This window comes from Bufo bufo, chromosome 1 (genome assembly GCF_905171765.1).
Source record: "Bufo bufo chromosome 1, aBufBuf1.1, whole genome shotgun sequence".
In the NCBI taxonomy this organism is placed as follows: Eukaryota; Metazoa; Chordata; class Amphibia; order Anura; family Bufonidae; genus Bufo; species Bufo bufo.
Genome location: NC_053389.1, coordinates 14,949,520 through 14,961,689, shown reverse-complemented (window position 1 = coordinate 14,961,689; position 12,170 = coordinate 14,949,520). Strand labels below are relative to the sequence as shown.

The 12,170-nt window shown below is 44.0% G+C and overlaps 1 protein-coding gene across 1 annotated transcript in view; it reads right to left on the bottom strand.

Moving 5' to 3' along the window:
- Positions 1–1,889: 1,889 nt before the first annotated feature.
- The window catches only part of LOC120986787 (chemokine-like receptor 1), a 238,964-nt gene continuing 228,683 nt past the window's right edge, over positions 1,890–12,170 (bottom strand). Inside the window, exon 2 of the mRNA XM_040415493.1 lies at positions 1,890–2,987. Coding sequence (XP_040271427.1) covers positions 2,041–2,964 — 924 coding nt within the window. The 5' untranslated portion in view covers positions 2,965–2,987 and the 3' untranslated portion in view covers positions 1,890–2,040. The remainder of the gene's footprint in view (positions 2,988–12,170) is intronic.

Genomic DNA, 12,170 nt, shown 5'->3' with positions numbered 1-12,170 from the left:
GCATATAGTAGAGGATTCTTTGTATTAATATGGAGGTCTATAATAAAAAATCTAATATATAAAGCTTAGTGTCCGCTAAAGGAATCCGCACCGTCGCATTTACAATCACGAAATTTTGCACAGCCGCCTCCTGTGACTCAGGGAACGTCATAGACTATGTTTTGAGTGGAAATTTACAACTAACCGCCAAAACTCCAGGAGCCATTGTCTGTTGGCTGTTGTGGCAAATCGCCTGGATATTCATCAGGTTCATATAGCAACCAATCACAGCTCATCTTCTATTTTGCTACGGGTCATTAATATGAGCTCTGATTGGTTGCTATAGGCAACGAAGGACATTCTTAGTATAAGACAGCTTATGTGTCAGTTAATATGATTTTGATTGCGACGCTTAGCCAACGTTGATGTAGAGGCTGATGTAACTCTCATAAAGGGGCGGGCGCTGTGGAGGTCACAGTTAAGGTGACGGCCTGCTATGGAGGTCAGTGTTAAGGGGCGGGGTGCTGTGGAACTCACTGTTAAAGGGGTAAGCTGCTGTGAAGGTTAAAGTTAAGGGGGTGGGATGCTGTGGAGGACACATTTTAAAGAAGGCAGGGAACTTAGGGGGGGTCAGTGTTAAGGGGTGAGGGGCTGTGGAGTTCACTGTTAAGGGGGCAAGGTGCTGTAGAGGTCACTGTTAAAGGGGCAAGGTGCTGTAGAGGTCACTGTTAAGGGGGCAAGGTGCTGTAGAGGTCACTGTTAAGGGGGCAAGGTGCTGTGGAGGTCACTGTTAAGGGGGCAAGGTGCTGTAGAGGTCACTGTTATGGGGGAAAGGTGCTGTAGAGGTCACTGTTATGGGGAGATAATGTCGATATATTTTAACGACATACAGAAACATTTAATGAAATAGATGAAATATACCCGTGCGAAGCCGGGTCCTTCTACTAGTAAATAAATAAAATCATACTCACCTCATCCGTTTGAGAGCGAAGAGCCTGCAGCCGCCACCTTGATTGAAGATCCACCTCGAAATCTTGCGCGGCACGTGATGATGTCCTCACGTCGGCCGGAGTGGTGATGATACGTCACCGTGCACAAGATTTCACGCAGGATCTTCAATCAAGATGGCGGCGGGCTCTTCTCGCTCAAACAAATGAGGTGCGTATGATTTTTTTTTTTTAACCCCATTTCAGGGGAAATTATTTTGTTACTATGAAGCACGACGAAATTCGGCTTTGCGGCAAATCAAATTTTCCCTGTAATTCAGATCGAAGTCCATTTCGGACACTTCGATTCACTCAACATTAGTCTTGACATTGGCAGAAGTTGTATTTTCAGAAGAGAAGAATCGCATGACTGAGTTCCCTGGAGGCCATTCCATGTGATTTCGAGACTGTCTACTCTGGGTGTGTTGTGTGCAATTATGGTGGCTTTGTGGGACCTGCTGGATCCCGGAATACCCCTTTAATGTGGGCCAACAAATTATTGTTGACTTTCTTTTAGTTGTATAAACATAAAATTTCAACCTGGGTTCAACTCGCTCTTCTCACTGGAGGTACGGCAGAGGTTATTGCATGTGCTCAGAGCTCCCTCTGTCCAATGCATTTGTCTGTTAAGTTACAAATACTTAAGCAAAACCATTACATTGGCAAGCAACAGAACAAAGAGCAAAATACATTTTTAAAAAATCATGAAAAATCCCCCAAAATTCTCATTCATTAAGTGATCTACTATCTTGTGAGATAAATGTATTTATCTGCTTTGCTACATTTTCTCATCCATCACAATGTGACACTGCTGTCTGAACGTGTCCATTATAGACCATTATCATATGATTCCTCCTGGAGCCAGTGACTTTGTTTGCTTCTCTTCCATGAATAACTTTCCATTAGCTGTAATTGGTACCGAACTGTCCGGTCAAGTGTCCCTTCTCTTTGTGGTTTCATGTTTACCACGAAGCTCATTGGTTTTTGTATTCAAAAGCAGACGAACTTCCACCTTACGAGTCATAAAGTTGAGCATCATCTCCAGTTTTCTTAATATCCTCCACCTTTAATGTCTTTAATGTGGGACTTCCTCGAAAACAGTTTTAAATACTTGAGTCAAGGACCTCTTCACGGCGTCCTTAAATTCTCGACCAATAAATACGTAAAGTATCGGGTTGATACAACTGTTGAACATGGCCAAACATTTGGAGAGTGGTACGGCCACCAGACTGACCAAAAGTGGTAACCCACCAAGGAACACTCGAGAGAGGGCTAAGGCATGATAGGGAAGCCAACATAAAAAGAAGGAGAAGACCACACCGGTGACGACCAGAAGTGGCTTACTGCTTCTGTTCAGTTTTTTCTTACGGAGTGTGAGGAGAAGAATTGCATAAGAAATTAGGATAATACTCAGTGGGACTAAGAACTGGTAGAGGAAAATGCAGACAGTGAATATTGCAGCTTCTCTCCTCTCCCAGTCTTCAAAAACATCTAGGTTCTTGCAAGAACTTCGGTTGCTTTCTGTGGACATTTCTGAAAGAGTGTAAGAGCCTGGCACCAAGGCAATGGAAAGAATCCAAATGACAAAACAAGCAGCCGTTACCAACCTGGGATTACGATAATTTTGGCACCATACTGGGAAGAGGACAAGGATGCAGCGGTCAATGCTGATGGCAGTTAGTAAAAGGATGCTGGCGTAGATGCTCAGTCCAAAGATGCAGTTGACAAGTTTACATAATATGGGCCCAAATGGCCAATGGAGGTCAAGCAGAAGGTAAAGCACGGTGACAAGAACCAAGAAGGTGGAGATGAAATCTGCCAGGGCTAGGTTGAAAAACCAGACGGTGTTGATAGTTCTTTGAAGGCGGCACCCTGTTATCCAGATGACAGTGCCATTGCCCATCATGCCTAGGAGAAAAATTAAGCTAAAGATCACAGTGACCACCACCTGGACAGCATGGCGCAGTTCAGCAGTTTCTGGGTCTGTGGTGGAATTCATCTTGATGTTCCCTTGAGTTACTCCTGAAAGAATAGAAAGGAGATTCAGTTATAACAGCATGACCCCTACATATATATAATATACAAGTCAATTCATTTACAGTGTTCTACATATGTACACAGTGACTGCACCAGCAGAATAGTGAGTGCAGCTCTGAAGTATAATACAGGATGTAACTCAGGATCAGTACAGGATAAGTAATGTATGTACACAGTGACTGCACCAGCAGAATAGTGAGTGCAGCTCTGAAGTATAATACAGGATGTAACTCAGGGTCAGTACAGGATAAGTAATGTATGTACACAGTGACTGCACCAGCAGAATAGTGAGTGCAGCTCTGGAGTATAATACAGGATGTAACGCAGGATCAGTACAGGATAAGTAATGTATGTACACAGTGACTGCACCAGCAGAATAGTGAGTGCAGCTCTGAAGTATAATACAGGATGTAACTCAGGATCAGTACAGGATAAGTAATGTATGTACACAGTGACTGCACCAGCAGAATAGTGAGTGCAGCTCTGAAGTATAATACAGGATGTAACTCAGGATCAGTACAGGATAAGTAATGTATGTACACAGTGACTGCACCAGCAGAATAGTGAGTGCAGCTCTGGAGTATAATACAGGATGTAACTCAGGATCAGTACAGGATAAATAATGTAGGTACACAGTGACTGCACCAGAAGAATAGTGAGTGCAGCTCTGGAGTATAATACAGGATGTAACTCAGGATCAGTACAGGATAAGTAATGTATGTACACAGTGACTGCACCAGCAGAATAGTGAGTGCAGCTCTGGAGTATAATACAGGATGTAACTCAAGATCAGTACAGGATAAGTAATGTATGTACAGAGTGAGTCCACCAGCAGAATAGTGAGTGCAGCTCTGGAGTATAATACAGGATATTACTCAGGATCAGTACAGGATAAGTAATGTAATGTATGTACACAGTGACTGCACCAGCAGAATAGTGAGTGCAGCTCTGGAGTATAATACAGGATGTAACTCAGGATCAGTACAGGATAAGTAATGTATGTGCACAGTGACTGCACCAGCAGAATAGTGAGTACAGCTCTAGAGTATAATACAGGATGTAACTCAGGATGAATACAGGATAAGTAATGTATGTACACAGTGATTGCACCAGCAGGATAGTGAGTGAAGCTCTGGAGTATAATACAGGATGTTACTCAGGATCAGTACAGGATAAGTAATGTATGTACACAGTGACTGCACCAGCAGAATAGTGAGTGCAGCTCTGGAGTATAATACAGGATTTAACTCAGGATCAGTACAGGATAAGTAATGTATGTACACAGTGACTGCACCTGCAGAATAGTGAGTGCAGCTCTGGAGTATAATACAGGGTATAATATCAGTTCAGAATATGTAATGCAATGTATAGTATGTAAAATTTCAACTTTATGCATGGAAATAAAGTCCTTGCGGTTACACTGTATTTTTCGTGCTATTTCCCGACCGTTCAATATTGTTATTGAGCGTTCTCTTCTAGTCCATGCAGGCGGCTGCAGTACGGCTCAGAGTTGTATATGTCACCTATAGGAACCTGTGGACCCGAACTGCATCCAGTATGCTTACAATGTGCATAGCTTTGCTGTACTGACTCCGGTCTTATAGATGACTACTTTCCAACCCGGGCGATGGTGACTGTAAACAGCCTTTTAGTCCCTTCCCCTGTCGAACACATGACCGGCCATGTCATGTTCCTACGACCTATAGGTCTATAACACTGATGTAGGTAAGCATCCCTCCGGCGGAGCTAAAATAAGAAGGAGAATACTGTACACTGCTGCCCCCTACTGACCATCTGTATGAAACGCTTTCATATTGCAGGTCTTTACATTTTATCTATAGTCACTTGAGGTGTAACACAAGGTACTCTGCTGCCCCCTATTGACTGCTTATTGTAAATAGCACCAATATCGTCTGTACGTTGATTTTTCATGATCTGAGCCATCTTCCCTGATCTGTTCTTAACCGCATTTACAAAGCATTAAAAAAATTGCTTTATGACGGCGGCCCCATGGGCCATAGATGCAATGGTCAGGAGAGGACCTCAGTGACCTCCATGGGAGAGTCTTCTGGGCTCTGTGACCTGTGCAGAGGTCACTGTACACGGGAATAATAGATAAGCTCTGACAATCACCTATTGTGAATGGAGGATCCTGTCTTATCAATACACAGAGGTGATATATGTCATTCCAATCCTGCCTGTAAAGATAAGGAGATAACTACGGCAAAATGATCTATACAGACCAAGAAGTTGCATCTATTTTTATGCTTAGTGGCCAGTGCAGGATTTTATGGTTTTTGTTTAAATATAGATATTGACATGTAAAATTAAAAAATAATGCAGAATCCTGCTCGTTTATTGTTGAGCGGATCGACTTCAATGAAATGGACTTCGAACCGAATTTCCTTGTGCTTCGTGGTAGTGAATCGATTTTCCCAGAAAAAATGTAATCCATTTTCTCGCAATGGGCCGGTCACCACCATTTTATTGAAGATCTTGCATGAAATCCCGTGGGCGGTGACGTAGGACGTCACCACACCAGCCAACGTGATAATGTCATCACAGGCCGCACGAGATTTCCCGCTAGATCCTCAATCAAGAAGGCGGCAGCCGGTCCGGAGCGAGCAAATGGATCGGTATGATTTTATTTTATTTATTTTTGCACTTTGATTTAATTTATTTAGTTTTTTATTACTCACCTGATTATCACTATCAGATACCGCGATCAGCTATAAACACGGCATCTGAGGGGTACAATGTCGGGGGGCGGCACAATCCCCGCTCCCTGTCATTGCACCTGCTACTTACAAGGAAATGTGCTTCCTGAAGAAGGTAATTTGTTTTGTAAAATTCGGCGAAGCAGCCGAATCAAATTTTTTAATACTTCGCTCATCTCTAGTCGCATATACTGCAAAGTGCAGACGTATATTGTCATCATGTCATGTATGTATTCGCTGGGTATTCCCGTGAGCGCATGATAACTATCAGCCATATCTCACAGCCACCACTAGATGGGGCTGGTGTCACCCTCTATATAAGGAGAGGAGCACAGAGTCAGCACTGATAGTTCCGAATGTTAATTCAGTCTAAACTAGTTGCATCAGAGTGCAGTGTTAGGGTCAGTTCACATTCAGTTTTTTGGCACTGATTTTGGAGCATTTCTGCCTAAATTCAGCTCCATATCTGCTCCAAAAACCCTCAAAACAGCCTTCCATTCATTTCAGTGGGAAGCAGCACTTGCTTTTTTTTTATACGTGTAAAGAAGAAGCAGAATCAGCGCAAATTTTTAAATTAAAGGGGTTATTTAATATCATAAACAGCCCGACATGTGCCGATCCCCTCACAGGGAACATACTTACCCCGCTCCGTGCGCCGCTCCTGGTCCCCGCACCGCTGCTGCTGCATCTCCCTGTGGCAGGTGGGGACGGAGACGAGCCTCCCTAGCATCGCGGGTGACACGAGGGAGGCTCGTCCCTGCCTGCCATTGGCTGCCCCCCAAACACCGGATGTTTTCATTCGTGTAAAGGAAGAAGCAGCAGCGGTGCGGGGACCAGGAGCGGCACAGGGAGCGGGGTAAGTATATTCCCTATGAGGGGCCCGGCACATGCGGGGCTGTTTATGATATTGGATAACCTTTTTAATGGGAAGCAGAAAAAACGCACCATTTGAGACACAAATGCACCACAAAAAGCACCAAAAAACGCTTGTAGGGAAAAGTACCATAATAAAGTCAAAAATATGCCTGAAAAACGCTTTACAAAAAATGCGTAAAAAAACTAGCGTAATTTTGAGGCTTAAAGGGTTTCTGAAAAATGGGTATTAAGCTGGCTGACTTTAGCGATGTGCTAATGCCAGCTGAACTTAACTATATTAGTGCCATCTCACTGCCTGCCGCCGTTATTGAGAAACAAATACTTTTATAATAGGCTAATTGGCCTCTAGGAGCAGGGGGGGTGTTGCCCCTGCTCCTAAAGGCCCCGTTCTCCTACTTTTAGCCATGCCCTGCTACACTAGATTGACAGGGGCAGGCATCGTTGGTCTCCTACCTCCGGCCCTGTCTGCAGTGTAAATCTCGCGCCGTTCAGTTTTCGGCGGAGGCGCAGTGAGGGAAGGACGCTCAGCGGCTGCTAACTTTCTCACTGCGCCGAATACTGAACGGCACGAGATTTACACTGCAGATACGCCCGGCTCGAGGAGAGCAGCGATGCCCTGGCCCTGTCAAGGAAGAGAAGAAGGGCGTGAAAAGGGGTGGGCAAACGGAGCCTCTAGGAGCAGGTGCAATGCCCCTCCCCTGCTCCTAGAGGCTAATTAGCATATTATAAAAGTTAGTTTTTCTCAATAACGGCGGCAGGCAGTGAGATGGCACTAATATAGTTATGTTCAGCTGACATTAGCACATCGCTCATGTCAGCCAGCTTAATACCCATTTTTCAGGTGACAGAAACCCTTTAAAATATGCTTAGATTCAGAGCTGATTTTTTACAGGTGTATTTTGAAAATTAGCCATGTGAACTGACCTTTAGAGCAAGCAAAAAATATGTGAAGCTGACACCTTAACCACCCCTGGACCCAGGTAACAGCCAGGAAGAGAACTGAATGAGAAAGGAACAACTACCAGAAGCAGGATAAATATAAAAGAGAGATGTAGTGAAAGTCTGGTAGAGGTAACGTGTCTAAAAGGACTTTTGGACTCTACGACACCCATGTTCAGGAGTTGCCTCTGTTGCCTGAGCATATCAAATTACAGTTTGGCCCACTGTGAGAATCTCCACATCCCAAGGTAGAAAAGAATGGAGCAGAGGAGTAAAGTCTACACCTCGTGCCTGGATGCTTCCCTTTGGGGCACACTCTGGTTCTGAGGTTCTCCTTCCTGATGGCAGTTGAGGTGACCTTGATGTTGATGTATTATGGAGCGAGGCAGAGTCCCTGTGGTCATGTCACCAGCATCTTGAGGTGCAAATGTAGTAGGGAAATAATGAGTCCAAAGTAAACAGCAAACAGTTCTTTACTGAAGCTTCAGATGCAAACAGTTCAGGACAGGTCGCACGTGTTATGGACCGGCTGATGTTACACAGAAATGCGGTCTCCTCAGATGGTACAGGTCTTACAGCTGCACAGATAACCAGAGGCCAAACCAGTGTCTCTTTAGATGTTTTAGTCCATAAGTCCTTTTAGACAAGTTACTTCTACCGGACTTTCACTAAACCTCTGTATTATCTGGTCAGCTTTTGGTAGTTGTTCCTTTCTCCTTCAGGCCTCCCCCTGACTGGTACCTGGTCCAGAGGTGGCTAAGGTGTCAGCTTCACATCTTTGAGATTCCTCTAACACTGTACTATCTCTGACTGAACTGGTTTAGATGGAATTAACACTCTGAACTATCTGTGCTGACTCTGTGCTCCTATCCTTATATAGAGTTTGAAACCAGCCCAATCTAGTGGTGGCTGTGAGATATGGCCTATACTTACCTTTGCTTACAGGAATACAGTGAATGCATACATGACATGATGACAGTATACTTCTGCACTTCGCAGTATGCGCGACTTCTAGTAGCAGAATGTTGCAATAACATCATCAAAAATTCTTTAAAAATATGTTAAATATAAAAACATGATTTAAACAATAGCCCATTTTCTGATGACAAATTCCTTATAAAGGGAACCTGTCAGGTAGAGCATGGTGTCTAAGCTGAAGGCAGCGGGTTATAGAGCAGGAGGAGCTGAGCAGATAGATCTATAAGCCTATTGATATATACAATAAAACTTGTATTTCTTTGATTTAAGTCCCTGCTCATTTTGAGCTTTGACACCGAGGAGGCGGTCCTATCAGTAACTGACAGCTCTCTCTGTATACACAGCCATAGAGGGCAGGATGTCAATCACTGATAGGACCGCCTCCTGGACTCCAAAGCCCAGATTGAGCAGGAATATAAATGAATAAAATAAAAGTTTTACTGAAACTTTAATAAACGTATACATCAATCTGCTCAGCTCCTCCTGCTCTATAACCTGCTGCCTGCAGTTCAGACATCATGTTCTACATGACAGGTTCCCTTTAAGGAAAACTTCAGGCTGGTTGTTGCTTTTGGGTGTTAAGGAGGTATTCCCAGATTCTGCTGGATAGCTGAGAAATGACTGAGCCCTGACTTCTGGAACCCCAGACAATCACAAAACCAGGTGTCTCCTATCCCCCATTCCCCTTCAGTGAAAAGGAACTTTGTCGGGGAGGTGATCGAGCGTGTGCGCTGCTGCTCCAATCATTCAGGTTGTCTGTCTATCTCTAAAATTCCCAGGGAGTTGAAAGGAGCAGCAGTGCACATGCTGGACTGTCGCTCCATTAATGTTCCCCTTCACTGCTGGAGGAGGAAAGGAGGACAGGTTATTAGTGCCGATTCTGGAAATACCCCTTTCATGTGCAGTACATGGGCTGGTGCCTTTCAAGATTTGTCATGCAGTCGCCCACATTCACTCTAAGGACTGTACAGCGAAAAACAGAGTGAGCGCTGTGTTCCTCGAGATGTCAAAGGGTTCAACCACAAGCATAAGCATGCACCGGCAGCTCAGAGAAGTCTATATTACAGTATGTGTTCTGCAACCACACTGTATATTTACTTCTTGAAGCACCATATTCTCTCTACTTTGGTTTTGTTCAGTACCCGGAGCTGGGGGTGTCTGCAAATGTTTATTATATTTGGTTGTGTATTTTCATATGTTTTGGCCATATGTTCCAGAAAAGAAAATAATGGTTTCAAATACAAACCGGATTCCAAAAAAGTTGGGACACTAAACAAATTGTGAATAAAAACTGAATGCAATGATGTGGAGATGGCAAATGTCAATATTTTATTTGTAATAGAACGTAGATGACAGATCAAACGTTTAATCCGAGGAAATGTATCATTTTAAAGGAAAAATACGTTGATTCCAATTTTCACGGTGTCAACAAATCCCAAAAAAGTTGGGACAAGTAGCAATAAGAGGCTGGAAAAAGTAAATTTGAGCATAACAAAGAGCTGGAAGACCAATTAACACTAATTAGGTCAATTGGCAACATGATTGGGTATAAAAAGAGCTTCTCAGAGTGGCAGTGTCTCTCAGAAGCCAAGATGGGTAGAGGATCACCAATTCCCACAATGTTGCGCAGAAAGATAGTGGAGCAATATCAGAAAGGTGTTACCCAGCGAAAAATTGCAAAGACTTTGCATCTATCATCATCAACTGTGCATAACATCATCCGAAGATTCAGAGAATCTGGAACAATCTCTGTGCGTAAGGGTCAAGGCCGTAAAACCATACTGGATGCCCGTGATCTCCAGGCCCTTAAACGACACTGCACCACAAACAGGAATGCTACTGTAAAGGAAATCACAGAATGGGCTCAGGAATACTTCCAGAAACCATTGTCAGTGAACACAATCCACCGTGCCATCCGCCGTTGCCAGCTGAAACTCTACAGTGCAAAGAAGAAGCCATTTCTAAGCAAGATCCACAAGCTCAGGCGTTTTCACTGGGCCAGGGATCATTTAAAATGGAGTGTGGCAAAATGGAAGACTGTTCTGTGGTCAGACGAGTCACGATTCGAAGTTCTTTTTGGAAATCTGGGACGCCATGTCATCCGGACCAAAGAGGACAAGGACAACCCAAGTTGTTATCAACGCTCAGTTCAGAAACCTGCATCTCTGATGGTATGGGGTTGCATGAGTGCGTGTGGCATGGGCAGCTTGCATGTCTGGAAAGGCACCATCAATGCAGAAAAATATATTCAGGTTCTAGAACAACATCTGCTCCCATCCAGACGTCATCTCTTTCAGGGAAGACCCTGCATTTTTCAACAAGATAATGCCAGACCACATTCTCCATCAATCACAACATCATGGCTGCGTAGGAGAAGGGTCCGGGTACTGAAATGGCCAGTCTGCAGCCCAGATCTTTCACCAATAGAGAACATTTGGCGCATCATAAAGAGGAAGGTGCAACAAAGAAGGCCCAAGACGATTGAACAGTTAGAGGCTTGTATTAGACAAGAATGGGAGAGCACTCCTATTTCTAAACTTGAGAAACTGGTCTCCTCGGTCCCCAGACGTCTGTTGAGTCTTGTAAGAAGAAGGGGAGATGCCACACAGTGGTGAAAATGGCCTTGTCCCAACTTTTTGGGGATTTGTTGACACCATGAAATTCTGATTCAACATATTTTTCCCTTAAAATGGTACATTTTCTCAGTTTAAACTTTTGTTCCGTGATTTATGTTCTATTCTGAATAAAATACACTGCGTGCAGAATTATTAGGCAAATGAGTATTTTGACCACATCATCCTCTTTATGCATGTTGTCTTACTCCAAGCTGTATAGGCTCGAAAGCCTACTATCAATTAAGCATATTAGGTGATGTGCATCTCTGTAATGAGAAGGGGTGTGGTATAATGACATCAACACCCTATATTAGGTGTGCATAATTATTAGGCAACTTCCTTTCCTTTGGCAAAATGGGTCAAAAGAAGGACTTGACAGGCTCAGAAAAGTCAAAAATAGTGAGATATCTTGCAGAGGGATGCAGCACTCTTAAAATTGCAAAGCTTCTGAAGCGTGATCATCGAACAATCAAGCATTTCATTCAAAATAGTCAACAGGGTCGCAAGAAGCGTGTGGAAAAACCAAGGCGCAAAATAACTGCCCATGAACTGAGAAAAGTCAAGCGTGCAGCTGCCAAGATGCCACTTGCCACCAGTTTGGCCATATTTCAGAGCTGCAACATCACTGGAGTGCCCAAAAGCACAAGGTGTGCAATACTCACAGACATGGCCAAGGTAAGAAAGGCTGAAAGACGACCACCACTGAACAAGACACACAAGCTGAAACGTCAAGACTGGGCCAAGAAATATCTCAAGACTGATTTTTCTAAGGTTTTATGGACTGATGAAATGAGAGTGAGTCTTGATGGGCCAGATGGATGGGCCCGTGGCTGGATTGGTAAAGGGCAGAGAGCTCCAGTCCGACTCAGACGCCAGCAAGGTGGAGGTGGAGTACTGGTTTGGGCTGGTATCATCAAAGATGAGCTTGTGGGGCCTTTTCGGGTTGAGGATGGAGTCAAGCTCAACTCCCAGTCCTACTGCCAGTTTCTGGAAGACACCTTCTTCAAGCAGTGGTACAGGAAGAAGTCTGCATCCTTCAAGAA